The sequence below is a fragment of the Tribolium castaneum genome, chromosome 4, assembly GCF_031307605.1.
Source record: "Tribolium castaneum strain GA2 chromosome 4, icTriCast1.1, whole genome shotgun sequence".
NCBI classification, from domain to species: domain Eukaryota; kingdom Metazoa; phylum Arthropoda; class Insecta; order Coleoptera; family Tenebrionidae; genus Tribolium; species Tribolium castaneum.
The window spans coordinates 3,577,571-3,597,206 of NC_087397.1; the positions used below are offsets into that span (position 1 = coordinate 3,577,571).

General features: G+C 39.1%; 1 protein-coding gene across 7 annotated transcripts in view; it reads left to right on the forward strand.

The window, feature by feature from the left end:
* The window catches only part of LOC661711 (uncharacterized), a 130,043-nt gene extending 110,486 nt beyond the window's left edge, over positions 1 to 19,557 (forward strand). For 3 of the 7 annotated variants that reach the window (XM_015985285.2, XM_008203363.3, XM_064356466.1), the window contains 11 exons: positions 48 to 94; positions 5,136 to 5,278; positions 13,642 to 13,803; positions 14,608 to 14,664; positions 16,025 to 16,094; positions 16,147 to 16,486; positions 16,791 to 17,079; positions 17,128 to 17,308; positions 17,362 to 17,513; positions 17,559 to 17,916; positions 18,357 to 19,557. In XM_015985285.2, the coding sequence (XP_015840771.1) occupies positions 48 to 94; positions 5,136 to 5,278; positions 13,642 to 13,803; positions 14,608 to 14,664; positions 16,025 to 16,094; positions 16,147 to 16,486; positions 16,791 to 17,079; positions 17,128 to 17,308; positions 17,362 to 17,513; positions 17,559 to 17,916; positions 18,357 to 19,123 (2,566 nt within the window). In that variant the 3' untranslated portion in view covers positions 19,124 to 19,557. Of the gene's footprint in view, positions 1 to 47; positions 95 to 5,135; positions 5,279 to 13,641; positions 13,804 to 14,607; positions 14,665 to 16,024; positions 16,095 to 16,146; positions 16,487 to 16,790; positions 17,080 to 17,127; positions 17,309 to 17,361; positions 17,514 to 17,558; positions 17,917 to 17,982; positions 18,027 to 18,356 lie in introns of all 7 variants that reach the window. The other 4 variants (XM_015985286.2, XM_015985287.2, XM_064356467.1 and 1 more) reach the window with 4 other exon arrangements.
* Positions 19,558 to 19,636: the final 79 nt, after the last annotated feature.

Consider the following 19,636-nt stretch of genomic DNA (forward strand, 5'->3'; position numbering starts at 1 on the left):
ACATGCGATTTGGGTGCGCCTAAATGAAATTGATTTTTCTGTTGCAGATGTCTAAGTCCACGGTCGGCGTACTTTTACGAATTTCCTCCCAGTGGTAAGTAATATAGAAAAGCGGCTTTTTTGGCATGAAATTAGACGAAATTCGGTAGAGATGAGTATTAACATTCAAATTTCTATTACTGTTTGAGTAAGTATAAGTTGAACAATTAAAAGCAAACTCGCTTGTATGCATAATCAACAATATCCTCTTCCCTCACTATCATCGTTCCCGGTCTGAAACTTGCATAAGTTCCCAAGTTTCTAAGTATTTGCAACTTCATTTCTATTGAAATGCACGAGAGGTCAGGTTCTAAAGCAATATCCGAGCAGATTGAATTTACCATATGCATGCAAACACTTCGACCGCACTGTTACGGTTACGATAGTTTAGAAATAGCCATCTACAAGAGTCTGAGCGACAGCACTCAAGAGTGTATCGCAGAGCCGTTTTACTGCATATTACAGATATTAGCAGGTGCTTGATGCAAGACGTTGTGCCACTTTATGTAAAGATCCACACTCGATAATTTCGCTTTACTGCACTGTCGTAAAAATCCTCAACAGGTCGGGCTAATGCTTTCGCAACGAATGATGAGGAAACGGTTGCTTTATAGGAAGAAATCCCGAGAGTTATTTCTTCTGGATTGTTTGTACAGATAACAAGTCTGCATGCACTTGCAGGTGTGTAAAAACCCAGCGAAATACTACCTACAGTAGTAAGATTCTGTAAGCGATTAAACGTCAGGGATTTTTAAACGAACGAACTAACTTGACTTTAACTCGATCTTTGTAATTTATTTCTGATAGGAGGTTATTGATCGCTTTTACTTCAGCAGGTGCTCGAAATTAGTCCTTAAATCGAGAACCCGACAAAAACAACCAAAGGAACTTTTTACTATTCTTTTGTACGACGCGTCGCACTTTGTTTCATTAGAGCAGACACCATCACTCTTACCGGCTCGCAATTAACACCCGAAAGTATTACAAGGCTTTGTTCCCAGACTTAATTATAAAATAAATCTAATATCGATTCTACCTATTTAAGTTTTTAAAAACTCATCAATTTTGTTAAATTATTTCTTTTGTCGAGAAGCTTTCATTTACGTTTAAATTTCAGATACAAAGCTTGCCAATGTGGCGAAAAATTCGACGCGAAACAAACCTTTCAGCCTCCAAATGTACATTTTGCTCTTTTAATTAAAAAAATCATGTGTGGAACGATAAAAAAGACGGTGCTTAGTTTACTTTTTGATTATATTTAAATATAATTGCAGTGGTTAGTGTGAGGATTTTTTCTTCTTTGACTAATAAATTTCCAGTTTCCGTGCAAACACCTCGAGTATTTTTACGAATCTTCCGGGAGATGCGTTAGTTACTCTCTCATAATTAATCTTAGTGTGAGCTATTTTTGCCGGGTTATTAATGACTAAAAACTTTATGTTTTACGACGGCTATTTTTGATGCAAAGAAGTAAAACAGAAATTTGGCTGCAACTGCAGTAACAAAAATTGATAGTTTGGTGGAGCTTGTGGAGAGTCAAGAACCTCCGGGACTCGGAATTGGCTAATTGCTGTTCATTTTAACCGTCGCTGTTTGAGATAATGCCCATAACAACAATTAGTGTAATGTTTTTGCGAGAGTGCATGCAACAGACGCGAAAATTTCATCAGCGAATGTCAGCTGTAAAAGCTGAAACACGATAACATAGAAGACATCGCAACGCGGCAAAAATCACTTATTTCCCATGTGTCAACTGTCAGAAAAGAGATATGCGAGTTTTCAGCGCCAGGATAACCGCAATTTAAACAACCCGTCGCAATTTCAAAGACTCTTTTCATTTTGTTTTACGGTGGCGACGTTTGCATGAAAAACTACTGCGTTTTTGGCGGTAAAAACCTGTCAAAACTTAAACTCGACTTTAATTCAACACGACAGATTGGCTGGTAAATCTGCAATTAAAGCGGAGTGGGTGATTGGATCCCCTTTAACAGCTTCGGACGTGTAATATATGAGGGACAGTGCGGGAGGACTTGCAAGTACTACCGCAGTTTGAAAAAAAAGTTTGGTGGATTCGGTGCCACAACCTGTTATTATCTGCTAATGTATTCAAGATTAGGACGCACCAAACTCCATCAATCACTCTTTCATGCTAGGAAAAGCCAATTATATTGTCATTAAAACGTGGGATTTTCATAATAGCTGAAACTACCAAAATTTTGATTAATTATTTTTAATTGAGCCGGACGTGCTATTCGAATTAACTCAACACTCATTCATTGCCTTTGTCAAATGAACGAAACACGTAATATAATCCGTTAAACATTTAACAAATCTAATTACCATAAGGAACAAAGCAATATGAATAAACTCTCTTATCAAAATAAGTCGTAGAGCTAAATTTATTCAGGTTCAAACGGCCAAAATTGAATCGTAGTCAATTGAACTCGATTGAAACTTTGAATGTTTGCATTTAATTAAAAATAAATATTTCATCGACGTAGAAGACGAAATGAAAATCATTGGATCTTCCCAATTCACTTTATACGACCTGGATGCAGTAAAACAGAGTTACGGCTATTAAGCAAGAAGTAAAGTTTTGATAGATTTAATTAAAGTATAGAGTTGTGAGGTAAATGGCAGGTGATTGTACACTAAACACAGAACGGGAGCCAACTGCGGAAGTGTGCAATTTGCTAAACTAACTGTCTAAATTCGTCCAACATTTATTTAGTTCTTGATTCAAAAAAGTTAAGTTTTTGTATTTAAATGAACTTGGCATGATTCGGTGTCGTTATAATTTGGCAGTTTGACTCGAGATCGGCTTTATTTGCGTCTTAAGCCACTTGAACCGGCAAATCCACCTGTACGTGTCAATAGTCCGTCGCTCTCAATCTGTGTTATCATCAAACTGATAGGGGTTCCTGCATCCAGTAAATCAGCGTCTGTCTCTACGTCGGCTACCCTCCGCAGATCCAAATCCGATTTGTCAGGACGTCATCATTGGACACATCACTGTTCCGCGCCCCCAAATTGAAACCTAGGACATGTGCAAAGCAAACTGTCATTTTTATCAGGCTTATAACGCGAATTAACTCCTTGACACGCCTGATTCATTCACTGGCAAATGGCCGCATTTTGTCGTCGATACACACACTGACTCGCGTGAAAAGAGACGAATGGTCATTGCCGTGTAACTAGCATTGATTGCGGTCGGTGTGCAAGGGTTCCAAAACTGGCGAAACTCCATCTCCAGATTCAATCTATCCGAGGCAATTTTACGACTAAACAACGCATTAAAGGATCGTCCGTTAAGATAACACCGACATTGATATTCTATTTGCGTAGGTATGCGGTACCTAGTGTATAAACGTGGATAATTAAACCAATCACAGGTGGACTAAGCAATCAACGCCACACACGTTTGCTTGAGTAAACATTACGATCCTGCTACATATAATTTACTCCAGCAAAGTTGTCCATTTGAGTTAAACATGTTATCAGCAGCGATCTGGCGTAAATGAATTTCTGTTAATCTACTATGATTATTCATGAATATAAACGCATCAAGCGAAATTAAACACTGAGTTTGGAGATAATCACCACCGTGTTCAGAGCGCCCATTGCGGTTCTTTCGCATTATCTCAGGAATTGTTCGGTGACAAAAATATTCAAAGTAATGAACAGTAGGCAAAATAAAAACATCAGTAGGTAATTCCAACTTAATTTTACGTCAATTGCGTTTTAAATAATCTTTGGTAATTCCAAAAAGAATTTCAGTCTTTCCACAGAATCTGTATTTACGATAAGCTGTTTGGATTTTTTAATCTGGACTTTTTGCCACTTTGGCTTCTGTATTGAGCTTCTCATGTCTGCTTGTACTGTGTTAGGCAACATTCAACCGACGGCTTAATTTCTTCATGCTCATCAGTTTCGTTTCATTTTTTAATTGCATCCTCGTTAGACACACACCTGCCTATTTACACTTTTACAAAGCTTCGACACCCAGACAAAACAATCTCTGTGCTGATTAATAATTAGTAATACACTGCTTAATTGAATTTTCCTCCGGCAAAACATTTCTTTCAAATTTACTTTGCCGTTTCCCTCTTTAATTCTATCAATTTATGTGAACCGAGATAGACACGTCATCCCATTCCATTGTCTCTCCACTTGTATTAAGTTTGTTCTTTGTTTGGATAGGCAAAGAAGCTCATTCTAGTAATTAATGGCAACGACCATGAATTTAAAGTGTGTGGTAACCCCTAACTCCGTCCTACAAATTCAAAACTTCACAAGATAAAGTTCCGGAACTGTATCCAACGCAACTAAAAACATCCGAAAGCACTTATGGCGAAAATCTTAGTAATAATCTCATTTAGCACACTGGCGTAAATATTTCATTGTTTTGTGTAAAATTCTTCCCTGACGTATAAGCAAGCCATAACTCGTCACCCATGCATAATTCATCGGTAATACCTCGAGCTGCAAGGGCCCCAGGTCCTGAAATTTGCTGAATCTATTAACGGCAAACCGGAAAGGAAAGTGAGATTGCACGTGGTGAAATTGAAAGGAACATATACAGACTGGCGGAGATATGTATGCAAATTATAAGCCCTGTACCCTCACAGATTATCTACGAAGTCAATATTAATAAGCACGTGAAGAAATTTATCGAAAATATAATCTCTCGGACGCGGTTAGCATGTAAGGCATGAAGGAATATATGCAGCATACGTTATCGGCTTTTTCTTAAAACCCGTCCTATAACTAATTCATATTCAAGTAAAAAAGAGTTGACTACGTGAGTACGTGCTCCCCCAATATTAAATTTAAAATATAAATTGGGCCAAAATGCATGTTTTATTCAAGACCAGTGGAATTGTTTCCACGGACTGTGTACGATGGCTTTCTGGGTGATGAAAAGATTACCGTTATTAAAAAACTTTCAAAATTAAAAGTTCACAACTTTTGCACTAATTATCATTTCATCGGGCAATTTCGAACGAACCCTTTTTAATTATCGATAATTGGACGAAACTTGATGAAATAAATTAAGTGCTGACAATCGCTCCCTCACCACGTTATTTTACTTTCAGATCAAAATTACACCAACACGAGCAAAAAGAAAACGACTTTTTCGAGGTTTCTGCGTGGTCTTAAGACGTCTCATCGCAAAGAAAAACACGGAACGAGTTCTCCGAGGCACGGAAGGGCCGCCACTCGGGGTGTTCCTCAGAGGGTAAGTCTCACAATCCTTTGTTGTAATTCCCATTCTAAAGCGACGCTTCTTTTGTAATTAACTAATTATATTGCTCTTTTATCGTTTCAAAAGGGAATTATTTTCTGGTCGTTATATTTTATTCGGGACGGGGAGAATTTTGCTAACAAGAGGATTCGCACTAACTTTATTATAACTGCATGACTTGGATAAACTTTGCAGCGGTGTGTTTTGATTGCATTTATGTGAACTTCCACCGCTGGTAAGAAATGCCACATGAAAGCAATTTGCTCGTAATCTAAACACTCGTCCAATTAAAATTTCGGTAATTTGGTCGATTTCAGATTCCATTTCGAGCCGTATTTACTCGTTAATTTGTCCACAAAATTGCAACAATATTGATGTTTATATAATTTGGTTTATTGGAATTGGGTTTGTGAAGGCTTCGTATAAATATGTGTTGCGCACCGTCCATTGAAATTTATAATCACACTCGTGCATAAACTAGCCAATAGTGCATAAAATGAGCTGATTACATCGGCGAACAATCCCAGGTTTTGCAGCTGAACGGTAAATAAAATTGCATTACTTCCGAGACGTTTGTAGAATACCGAGCTCACAAAGGGCGTCAAGAAATGCCAAGTATACACAAGTACGGTGCAATAAAATATGTAAATGTCCTATTTGCCCCTTCTCGCTCAAATAACTAGCCAGACGACGGCATTTCGTCCCCTTCATAGACAATTTCTTAGAGTGATTGTTATTCCTCCTGGTTCCTTCCGCTTTCAAACCCTCCAGACATCGTCTCATCTTATCATGCAGAGATTAAAAACTTGAAAAAATTTACTCAGTCTGATTAATTGCATGCAATTTACATAGCATAATCTTAATTACGCCCCGTTCTCCTGCCGTAATTCATTTTTAAATGCAATTTTGAAGTTATTCTCTGCTCCACTTCATTCCGACTTCAGTCGCGCCGTTTTCATCATTTTTATCGCACAGCCAGTCGAAGACAATCGGCAGTAAATAGCTCGTAATACACTAACGCAATGATCCTAACGAGCAGAATAAGCCACTCACAAAAGATAAAAACACAATTTCTCAAACGATATACTTTGACCGCACATTAGATTTGTTGTGTTTATAACACTTACTGTCACTTTGTTGTACAACGATACCAAATTAAGCAAAAAAGTGCTTTATTATATATAACCCGGCGCATCCACCATTTTTGAATGAAGGTGTTTTTCGTTTTGTTACACAAACAGCGCAATATTATTATGTTTATTATCACTTTTAAGTTGCAAATTATAGTATAAATACATTAAACACCTAAATTATCCCGGCGCATCCACCATTTTTATTTTGTCGACGTCGACAAGTAAGTCAGAAACGGGCAAAATTTATGAGTCGGATTCAAATTGTAATTATTTTAAGTAATATCGTGAGCTGTATTGCGGATTCTAACGGTTCCTTATTCCATTCCGACGCTGGAAAAGTTGCCCGTTCGTGTTTCACGCAAACCATATGTAAATAAAACATTCAGGTAAGTGCGACCACAAGCAGCCCACATTTCGTGAAGCATATTCTGTTGGACTATTTGCATGCACCGAACCAAAATCACTTCAGATTTTTTTTCTTTTCTTTAACCGACAACGTTATGTTGAGACACAGGACGAAATAATGCTTTGTTCGAGTCTATCGAAAGTTTGAAACAAAAGGGGTAATATTTTATTTGATTGCCAGATGGCGGGCAGCAGTAATTAATTTACTACCATAAATCAACATTCTTGTGTCAACTGAACTTAGTTTAGTGTGTAATAAATTGCTTTATGTATTTAGAGAGAATTTTGTAGTAATTGCATTTTATGTTTTAGATAAACATTAGTTAGCTAAATTGCCAAATCCAAATGAAACCACATTTCTAGGTGCGTCAATAAAAACCTGTAAACTAGTGTAGTCTTAACTGTGTTTAATTTCTTAATCATCTGGTGCATGTTATGACTGCGAACTATGCAAATTAGTCGATTACCGGTTCAAAGTTATTAGAAACTCCTCAAAATTACTAGGGTGTAAATGAACCCAAGTAGAAATAAAATAATGGCTTTAAGATCCAACCTTGTTCAACTAACTTTAAGAGAAGTGGAATATCTGTGTACTGTAGAAAAGGAAATATTAAACTTCATGCAAATGAGTCAGTAGTGAACCTCATTTTCCCCGTTAATATTCATAATTCATAATCATAACGAATAAACTCACTTGTATTCGGAGGAATTTTCTACTTTGCATTATCATTTAAATAAAAATGTGCCTTCAACTTTGCCCCCGAAATTTAAACTAAAATATCGGATTACAATGGGCTCGGAGCACAAAATGTACTTTAGTTAAATTATTGGTACGTTTTGTTGTAAACATCGTTCCTACGTCGGCCGCAAACTTTTATATTCCTCCGTAGCAATATTGTTACATCCTTAACAACAGCGTGCAGGTCCGTGCTCAATTATTCTGAACCGTTTCTCGGTTTGCTCGGTCCAATCCTTCAGCGTTCTGCCGCCACAATTCACGTGAACTGGCGATTCCGTGCCGATTTGTTTATTTTCAGTTAAAGAATTCTTAATAAAGCTCGCGATGCGCGTGTCAAATAAAGTTCCCGAAAGAATTCCCAGTGCTACTTCTTCCTCATAAACTCTTTTACGTGGCCGCGTATATTTTTTACGTGCGCCAGATATAAAAACGTAATAACGTTCTCATATAACATAATAAATAAACGTTTCTTTTGTTGGCGTTAAGGGCATTTCTCACGTAGCGCATCGCATAAATGAAGTTTTCACGGCGAGGGTGAATGCCTCCCTTGTTAGTTGGGTTTCAACACGCGAGAGATTTCAGATGACCGATGTTTCAGTGTCGTGTCAAGACGCATTCGGAGGGAGAGCTGTCTTATCGATCCCGCACCTCGGCGGTGGTCAGTTTCGACGGAAATCCAAAAATTAATAATAACAGACAACTCTACTATTTAAACTAGTCTTAAACTACGAATAAAAGCAAAGTTTTTTCAAAGGTTCTTGTTAGAAGTAAGCTAGGTGGCGCCAGATATTGGTGTGCAGCAAGCTACCCCCATTGCTTTGATATTCAACCAACAACGCCTCTCAACGTCCAAGTTAGGAACAATCCCAGGGGCATTAAATTACACCAAGTTTGGCGGCCTAACTGCATTCCACGTTGCAGGCGACATTCCTTTGATAACAATGTCCAGCACCGTCACATGAGTAGAGAGATATCTTCTGAACTCAAAACTAATTCACCCAAAAAATGGTTTCTTGGCGGTGCCGAATTTTAATCGTAGTAATAAAAGCGATGCGATTCATTTAATTTAATTTTTCATTTACTTTGTTTGTGCGGTTCAGCGTTGGTGACATTTATGCGAGGTTGATGAAGCAAGTCGGGCGTTTTTAATGCCCCGTTAGGGATAGAAGAGAATAGGGCAAAATTGCCGTCACGTGATAAGAATTGCCGAAAATATTATCAGTACTGATGAAACTCAGTGAGGGGTGTAGTGGAGCACATTTCTCTGGACGTCATCCCTCCTTCGGCTCACAGATAATTGCGTTACTCTCCACCAGGGCGTATATAATGAAAAGATGAGCTTTGGACGAGTTTTGTCCGCACATACTTCGGCGCAAAATTTAATCGTAATTGACCGTGTTTATTAGTTGTTTTAAACGCGCAAAGTTGCTTTTATCCCATTAGACTCTTTGAGGGGTTTATTAACTGTTTTTCGGAGATACTGATCACAATTACTTTTGATTGAATTACACTGACTTTGCAAAATGAATTGCAAGTGCAGTCAAGCGTTCGTTCTTCAAACGGCTTTGAAGCAAACATTTTTCGACAAATTGCAAGAGTCGCCGAATTTGGCTGTTTTGGTTATTAATATAGCTCAGATGGCATTGTGTGCTTGTAATAAAGTAATTCTTTTATTTTGGTGGATAAAGGCTTAGGCGCAGCTGCAGTCGGAAAGTTTTTAATTAGTTTGACATTTTGCGCTTCTGCGTTAAATGGAAAATCTTGGAATAGATGTGGCTGCGAGATTAATACAAGTCTGTGATTTTTTGTTGTTAAATTCGACGTTGTTGTCTTTAATGAGTTTCTTTGTCGCTCTTAATTTACAAAGGAGGTGTTTTGAGATATAATGGAGTCTGACTTATCTGTGGGTAATTTGGATCTTCCTGAAACTGCGAGGGTAACGGATCCCTTCGCAGCAGGTGTAATTACTTACAGTTATGTTTGCTAATAGATTTATATTTTGAATGTTGAGCGTCGGCGCGAGAACAAGATTTAGAGCGACTTTTATTGCCGTAGCCACTTCGAACAGCCGCTCTTTGTTTTCCGGCCCGAATTTCAGTTTAGTTATAGTGCGTTGTTACCTTATGCAAATTGCCCACATTTACACTTAACGCGCATTTCGAATAATTTATCCAAACTCTTGCCACCTTAACCCTGCATTACTTAGTCTGGAAAGTTGGGGAATAAACGCTAATGTACTTGTACAATTTCCTTGTTCCTTTAAACGACTTTTCGCACTTTATAACACCTACACCAGCCCATAAATATTTGGCCTGTCACTCACGAATAACGCCTCATCTGCATTCGACAAACATGCCAAAGTAGAACTTTGTTTATCCAATTTGGCTTTCTTCTTTCACCACCAAACCCGAGACGAGACCTAATTGTGGGGATGACTTTTCGACTAATCGACGTTTCGTAATGAATTTCCACGAAATTTCCAAATAATGGAGATGAAATTTTGATGATAATTTGAAACGTCTGAGTTCTTGTTTCCGATTTCAACAAAAAGAGGCTGTCGGGGGTAACAGAAGAAGTCATTACTATTCCAGACAAAAGGTCGTGATTGAAAGACAAAGATTATAAGGAAAAAAGCCTCTTGTCATCATTTATACTTTGTTTACTGATGCGTGGCCACAGTCTAGGACACTTCTATTTCGTGCAAAATATCCCGAAACTGAGACACCTTACAAGCATTATCAACGTTGATCTTTTATTGAATAATAAATAAATAAAAGCAGATTAAATGACATGACATCATTTTCGACATAATTTACAAATTTTGCGAATAATTGTACTAAAGCCTTTTGGAATTTTTTGGCTCACTTTTCAAAATTCCACTGACTCGTTTGAGTTGTGATTTTTGTTCGGACTGGCTTTTAAACCGAATGGAAGTGTGTGCATTGAAACGCCGAAAGACATTCATCCATTCATCGACATCCTTGTTAACATATCGTGTATAACAGGCGGCTCCGTGTAAGTTCGCTGAAAGGGAGAGTGTATAGAGAGGAAGAGGCTAATAAGTGCACCACTCGAGACGCAGTGAAACAATGGGAGACCGTGACATTGACAACCCTTGTGCATTGTATTGCAGATCAGCGGTTCTTCGCCGCTGAACTTGGGGGTTAATTTCATTCGAGTTTGCTAATTCCAAACAAACGTTTTGTTTCTATTAGTTTGCACACAATCACTATTATGCTTGGTCTATTATTATTTTAAATGGAGTAAGTGAAGGAAAAGGTACAGAGGAGGCGGCCTACAATTTTAGCAGGACTTCGACCCTGGCGGAAGGAAGCGTCTCGGCGGCGACGCCGACTCAGCGCCTCACTTAGGCCTATACCTTCAGTACACTCTAATTGAAGCAGCAGACTAATGCATACAAAGCTTACAGAAAAACACTTGCTCGGCGAAGTATTCGAAGATTAAAGCGCAGATACTTTTGTGAATTTTTTTGTACACTCTGTGAGTTTTAATAAGTGCATGCAAGTGGTGCGCTCGTTTGACTCGGCTCTCCTGCGACGCGATTTCTGCAAATGAGACGTTTTTTCGACATTTTTCGGACTCGTGATTAAAATCTCCCGCTTTTAATTTTTCTAATGGAAACTTTGATAATTATTATCCATCCAGGTTCGGTTACTTCGGCTCCCGCCATTGTTGGAACAGAAACACACAATTTTCAGCCTCGCCAAATCGCGCTATTTCCACCTAACGAGGCTTCACAGGATCGGGATTTATCTTATAATTAAAACGTGGCAACTCGGTTTCATTTGATTCGAATTTACCTAAATAAATTAACATCCGTACACCTCTCTTCCATAATTTATCCCAATTATGAGTTATGTTGTGCATATTTGCCTTCTTTCGTGTGCAAACAAAATGTTATTAATTAGAAATTTCGCATTGCCTTTGTCGAAATTTAATTAGATTCTATTTTTGTTATCCGTTTAGCCAACTATGCTCTCCACTAATTCATTCTGTCTTTCACTGTGAAATGGCAATTAAGTTAATTATGCCTGACCTTTACTTACTACTTCTTAATTGATATTCCATTCAAAGGGAGCTTTTAGCATGTTGCGACGTTCTGTTTCTTTATTACACGGTATTATAGCGCTAAAACAAGAAAATGTTATTTTCATTTTATTGCCGGCACGTACGCCTTCCATTATCTTTTATAAAAGAAAATCAATTGCTGGTAATCTCTCATTTTGACGTTATCCGCTCGCACATATCCGGACTTAGACCCCTGATAAATGCGGCAATCAGACTCTTCTATTTATTCGGCAGCATTATACCGCCGAAATAATTGTCATCTTTGATTATTTTGTGCCGAAAAACCATAAAATTTGATGTTAATCCACCCCAGTTTTTTCGTGTTGAATATTAATTTTCGACTCGAAGTATCAGCTCTGCTAAATTAAAAGTAAACTTTAGATGGAATATTAACTTTTTATTCGGTGACTCTTCTTATCAAACCAGGAGTTCCTTAGTAAATCTACATAATTTCAGCAGGGGTCCGCAGTAATTGATTTTTAGATCATGCGAGTGGATTAGGAATGGAGCTTTCGCAGCTTTTACATAAAAACCACTGTTCAATACGTGTTCCAAGTCAGTTCCGCTTTAATTGGAATAAAATCGTGGCCATTATTCATTCTCCGGTTCATAACGCAGAAAAATGCAAAGAGCCAACTGAGAAATTAGTTGGCTCGACAAACTCCGTTTATTTTAATTTTCAGCAGCAGAGTGAAGTTTCACGAAACTCGAGCCTATTTCTCCTGTGAATCCACTATGACAGGTGATTGATTTATTACCATTTTAGAAACTACTTTTCCTACTGTTGAGAAATGAGAAACTGTTCCTTCTCGAGTAAATTATTTCATAGAGCTGCTGCATTTTAAACTTTTTCAAGACGTGAAATGTTCAGCGTAAACAGCCAGAAATAACAGTTTGCTGCTGAGCTATCGAAACTCGTTAAAAATGTATTACAGTCGTTCAGTGTTCAATTCATTTCCTGTGTCATCAATTTCAGTTCCGGTCGTCGTGATATTTAATCTCACGCGCTCCTATGCAGCACTGACAAAGAAAAATCGACTGTTCTTTTGACCGAATAAAAATTAGAATTTCCAGATACCATTTATATGCGTCCGATTCGCTCAACTTCCAATCAACTACACCAACTGTAAAGGCTGCAGCCATTGATGGTTGTTGACAAAATAAATAATAACCGAGCTCTGAATATTATAATTTGTAACATAGACTTTTCGGCAAACTGCATAAAATTCTAATAATTTGCATCGAAACTTTGTGGGAGGGGCCAGCGCCGGTTTACCGTCTCACTTGTTCACCTATGCGTAATTTGACCAATAAAAATATAGAAACCACCTCCTCCTTGCTTATCTACCGAACAAAAAATTGTAAGGTGTTTGTCATTGGGTAGTGACGGGCTATGCACACCCGACATACGACAGGCCAATCACAAGGCGTTCAAAATGCTAGCAAAAAACTGGCGTTCTGTATTTTTAAATATCCACCAAATTAACTGGAATTTCGCCGTTTTAACACTTCGGTTAAAGAGTTGCAACAGTGCAACAAGTAATTGTGCAAAAATAAATAAAAATATCGGCACACAAAGGCGAAGATAATATTAATCCCGAAAACTAATAATCACACAGGAATAAACGTTTACTATTAAATACTTTATTCGACGTCTATATTTGTTAATTTTCTAAGATTCCTTCTCGCTGAGAAATTTTTTATTAGTTATTTCTAATGACAGTCTGAAGTAAACGACAAATTTGACTATCTGAGGAGCTGTAAGTTCTACATTTATTTCTCCCTATTGCACACTTTTCTCCCATCATTTTTTACGATATTCGGCAAAGTAAACATTTATCCTTATTCCCGTGCCTCACTTGGAGTCTATGACGTATAAACTTGCTCCTTAATACCGCTGAAAGCAAATGGTTCGCAAAACAGTGTTCCGACTGATCTGTTTTTTCCGGCGGGTTCTTTATCGCCTCGTAAAATAATCTTGTATATTCCAGGTCGACACCCCTGACAGCGTCCTCCAGAGCGGTCTGGGTCTGACCGACCTGGGCCAGCACGCGGTGCTGCGCTCCATGGTGGACCCCCGCGACTACGACCGCCTCCGCCACCTGCAGATGAACGGCGGCGCCCCCAACACATTCGAAGAGACAATCTACAAGGTGAGCCTTTAAACAACTCGTCCGTGCCTCCCAATCACCCCATCAGCGCTGATCCGCACTTATTTACAGTCCGTCTTCCTTCAGACGGTCACTTTAAATTCCCTCGACGGTCGTATTCTATCACTGCTCGCCATAAACTTTATCTATTCTGTGCGCAAGCACGCGATGTTTGGTTTCCAGCTTGCTCTTTCCCATGTGTAAACCCCCGGGGATAACATTGGCCCTTATATCAAAATGTCACTGCAATCCGAGGTCCAGTTTTTACGGCTGAAAAGTTTCCGATGGTCACGATGTGATGGGATTTTCACGTTTTATTGCCGTCTTTACGACTTCAGCGGCTGGACAAGCCACCGATGCATCACCGGGAACATTTTGCATCAGCGGTGCAGGTGCGAAATGGACCGGATAATGGCTTTCCTAATTTATTCCCCGCGTTATAACTTGAGCTAATTGAAACAGATGAAATCGTGGCGCGCTACGCACTTTTAAAGTTGAAAACATCTAAGGTGGAGCAAATTAGTTATGACGGCGTGTCGAAAGATCGTATCAAACTCCGGTGTAATACGTTATATCAAGTGGTTGAGCAGGATTCCGGATGGCAGGAAAGACCGCACTCCGCCAGATGTAAATTTCTCCATGGCTATCACACTTCTCTTTCAATTTTTGTAGCTTCGTGTGGCAAAAACTTGAGTGAAAATATTTCGGTCACATCTGCGCCGGAATAGATATTGATTTCGTTCGGGCCGGGAAACCCTTTGATTCCGTTTAATTCGATTTAGCGACTACATTGTCTGTTTGTTGCAGTTGAAACTACAAGAAGCTTTAAGGAAACGGGAGAAATTCACGAAAGAACACGAAGAGGTAAGTGGATAATTTAGTGAAGCAAGAAGCAATTATTCGACCGCTTTTCGGTAAATATATGGAGATCCTCTTTTTATTTGGCTAAGGCTCATAGGATCTATTGTAAACCGTGCTAAATTCACAAGTCGGCCATACATCTCAATGTAAAATGTGAATACAGGCCCGGAATTGAACCGGCATAGCAGACAAATTGAAATATTCCCCCGTGACAGATACGTATTTCCATGCAATCAGACGTTTCGGATGGGGAACTGACTGCAAGTCGTTTTATTCTTGTCAAATACGACATATGGCCGCTCGCCTGTGGATTTCGATACCAGCCACTCATTTTAAAGATGCAACGTTTATGGGCTGCTCGACGCAAGTCGTCAAAGTATATTTATATTATGGCAATTGGGGATTCTTTGTCCGTGTCCGCTGTAAGAGGGTCCGTTGTAGAGAGGTTCTCTCACATTATTTTCTAATGCTTTTGTTGCGTTCTTACAAAAATGTCCGTTGTCAAGAGGTGTCCATTATTCATTAAAAGAGGTTTTACTGTATTTTTAAATATTCAATATTTTTGTTTCAAAATTCGTATAAAATATTGCAAAATAAATTAAACGCCCTTTTGTTGGGTTGAATAATGCGAACTCAACCAAAGTTTTCTCATAGTTCGAAGTAGATAAAGTTGTTGAAATACGGGAAGATACTCGAGACGAAATATAGAGTACCTTATCCATTAAAAACAAGATGCAATCCTTTTCATAAAACGTAAGAATGTCGATAGTCCAATGACCTGCTTTTTCGCACATCATTGTGTGTGTGATCCTTAGTCCGCTTCCTATATTATTACCCAATTTGCATACTATATTTGCGAACTGAGGGGTGCAAAATAATTAGAAACGAATAATGTTGTAAAACGCCGACTTTGAGTGCATCATAGTTTTTGCCTCTTTCAATCACTGCAACGCACGTTGAATCCGGCAATTTAAATATTTGCTCCTTGTTCCAGTATAAGGTCTGGGACTCATATTCACAGAGATGCCTCTAAGCGCATAAAATTTCGTTTGTTGATGCCAAACAAAACCTTCGCAAATACTACTACACTTTACAGCATTGAAATTTAATGTAACCAATTTGCTATAAAGTAACAATACAGCCATGCATCCGCCATAAAATAGCCCGAGTTTTATCGTCTGGAAAACAGGCCAGAGCTTTTTCTCTGCCTTCTCGTGCATATGCACGTTATAAATGTTTCAAACGAACGGGCCCGTCCTTATTCTTCGTAAGAGGCGGCTAATATGCGAAGTTCAAGCCTCGGTATAAATAAATGGGTTAACAGTACGATTTTTTCTGGATGGTTGCACTCGTATTTTTGCAGATCCTGAGGGACATCAAGCAGGGTTTATTGCAGCTGGGCAAGGAGGGCATCCGGGGGCCGCTGTCGGGAGGTAAGGCCTCATATCCTGCCGAAAAACGCCTTCTGAGGCAATTACGTTCCAGATGACACTTATATGTACGACGAGGACGCGCGAATGCTGGCTCCGGGCGCCCACGGCCACGACCGGGGCCATTGGTATGATGAACCGCCGTACGAAAGCGACCCGGAGGACTTCCTAATGGGCAGTAGTCCTGGACCAACGGCCACCATTCAGAACGGGCGCGTTTGCTTTACTCTGAACCTGAGGCAAGAGTCCCGTGGGGAAGGAGTAATCTCGCTGAGAAGTGCCGGGGACATCTCCCTTCCTAGGGACACCCCCACCGCCACCACTCCCAGGGGAACTCCTAGACGCGGACTTATTCTGCCACAAGCTGGCTACCCGCCGACTATCATTCCGCTAAGGTAAATTTATCGACGCAAGACTCCAGATTTATTAAAAAGTTTCATGGAATTTTTAAAGAATTAAAACGTAATGACTTATTTAAACCACTTTAGGTATTTGTGCGAATAATTACTTTCCTCACTTTCAAAGCGGCCTGTCTTTTGTATTATTCATCTGGAAAGTCGGAATTGAATTAGGCGTAAGCAGCCTAACGACATTTTTAACTGCTTGTTTCAAGTTTTCGTAGTCCAGTTAATTAAGTTTTTGAAAACAGAGAATGGACGGCACTATTATTTATTAATATTTATTTATTTATTGTTGTAGGTCGTCCCGGGACCGAGAAAGCGGCGACTACGCCGGTTCCGACGTCCAAAGCATTAGTTCAAGACTGTCAACCCTCTCCGTGGACACGAGTCGATCAGAGCAGCAAGACATATCCCAGATGGTCTCTCCCCAATATTACAGCCACCTGGAGGGAAAAATACGGCACTTTCGGAAAACAAACAGTGGCTACCCCCGAAGCGAAGACGGCCTATCGCCCAGCCAAAGCTCAGATTACGAAGACACAGACGAGTTTAGCAATTGTAGTCAACAAGTGGCAACAGTTCATGTGGTAAATAAATAAATAAAATTGTTTTTTGTGAATTGATTGGTTGTTTAGTCGAGTGACGGGAGATCGGCGGGAGCGTCCGGAATTGTTGGGAAAGTGCGTGGTCTGAGGGAAGACGTTCAGAGGAAAATTTCAAGACTGAAGGGCGATTCGAACGAACAGAAACGAGCGGATCAGGCGTTTCCGTGTTCTGCAAGTTCGGTGGAAAGTTTACCGAGTGGGTCGGGATCTAGTGAGTTTTTTTTCCCTCCCACAACTAAAAAATGACCATTTTATGTAATAAAGGTACACAGGCTCTTGTCAGGGCCGGAAGCAATCATAGTTCGATTTCAACGGAGGATGCCGACCCGAGTCCGACGGAGCAAATTGTAGGGAGGGCGAGGGCTTTGGTTGACCACATACCTAGTCCGTACGATAAAGAAGCTTTAAAATATAAGGTAGAAATTGGCGGTTTGTGAGCAATTATAACTTTTTCGTTACAGAAAGGTGATATAATAGATATAATTTCGATGAATACAAGTGGCCAATGGCGAGGCATCTGCCATGGAAAAAAGGGAACATTTAAATTTATTAATGTAGAGTTACTATCGGAACGGTCCGTGAAGGCGCGGAGAGAGATGAAATGGCATCGCAACATTAAAGGCAAGCCCATTTCGGTCGAGGATTTGTTGCAGAAGATCAATCTACAGGAGTATATATCAGTTTTTGTGCTGAACGGCTACGAAGATCTAGAACTGTTTAAAGAAATTGAACCGTCTGACTTGGACTATTTAGGGATCGTGAATTCGGACCACCGCTCGAAAATCCTGACCGCCGTGCAACTTCTTCACGATTTGGACTGTAAGTCATTACTTTTTCCACAAAATCGTCTAGGATTAGAATGTACATGAGTAAAATTGATTACAGTTTCAAGAGATTTCTTTGGTTTAGCTCAGGGCTACTGAATATTGGTAAGCCCTACAATTAGTCTGAATCAGTACTTTGTAAAAAGACCAACTCAAGTTTACAATTCTGCTTATCAGATTTTATTTAAGAAGTTTTGCAAAATCAACCAAGTAAACAAAGTTAATTTTATTTTTCGTCTCATTGAGTCATTTTTAAGGAATTAATCGAAGCCGTAACTCCATGAAATCATTTTCTGTGTATGTGATTTTTTTTAATTTTGCGAGATATACATGGTAAAAAATATATTGAGCAGATATAGTTTGCGACATTTTGCAATATTTCTTTAAATTTGTGTATGTTTAGCTTTTGTTTGAGTTTGTGTGTGTTCTTTTCAGCGGGGAGTGAAGGAGACATCGCCGGCTCGAGCAGCGAAGGCGATGACCATAACCGCATCCTGGCTCTGGAAGCTGGAGGTTCGTGTTCTCCGTTTGGGCGAAGACAGTTTCCGCGCGACTCTGGTTGTTACGACGCTGCGTTGAAAAGTTCCCGCCAGACCCACATTTCTCCGCAAGGAGAGTCGGACGCAAGTGATAATGCTGGATTTTGTGATAATACGAATAACTTAGATGCTGTAGTAGAACAATGCAATAACGAGATATTAGCACGAGTACGGCAAGCTCAAAAGAACTCGATGAATCTGAAAGAGGAGTTGTCCTATCAGCCAAATATCCCGAATTCATCGAGTTCGGAAAAATTGCAAAAGAAGCCGAAAGATTCATATGTAAGTGTGCACGGACAAACCACCCTAATAGATCCTTGTCGTAGAAACCTCCTTAATCGTGCTAGTGGACGGAAAAATAGCGAAGATGTGTGCGAAGCGGATCAAAAGTTGACTTCAGTCAAATATGTTGTAGGTGGAGGCTCCGAATTAGGCCTCAATGAAAACAGTTCAGTACTTGGGAGAAGTTGTCTAAGTGAAAAATCTAGTGATTCGGGCATTAGCAGTAGTTCATTGTCTTCTGCAAATCTTAAAGAATGTCGCCAACCCGTCCTTTCCCAAAACGTTACAGAAAACCCTGCTCACGGCATCTTCAATTTATCTAATTGTGCCAATCGTACTACGTCCACAACTGCCAATAATAAAGAGAAAACTTTTAAGTAAAATATTTATATGTTTAGAGACTTTTTATATTATTATTTATTACAATCGTTTAGTCATTTTTATCGCAAATATTTCAAATGGACTGTTTGTATAAAGCAATTTTTTAAAAGTGAATGTTGAAATCAACTTATCGTGATAGCAACTGAGATTTCTAAATTATCTGTCTCTGTTGTAGGCCTGTACATAGACTTTAACGAACGACTGTACATTTTGTACATAACTATTTATTTATTAAAGCAACTAGTCTCCTTGTTTTTGTACATAACGAGCTTTTATAAGTGGTTGCATTTGAGTTCATTTTTTTACTATTGACTGGATTTATGTGTATTTCTCTATACGCATATCACCTATTTGTACATGTTAGAAAGTATTAACGTTATATGTCAGTCAATAAATTTAGAAGATTTATTTAATAAAACGATTATAAAACACTACCCAGTCTAGTTCTTTATAACCCACCTTACGTCGTGTGTGACAAGGATTAAAATATTAAAAGACACGTTTTTTTAATAA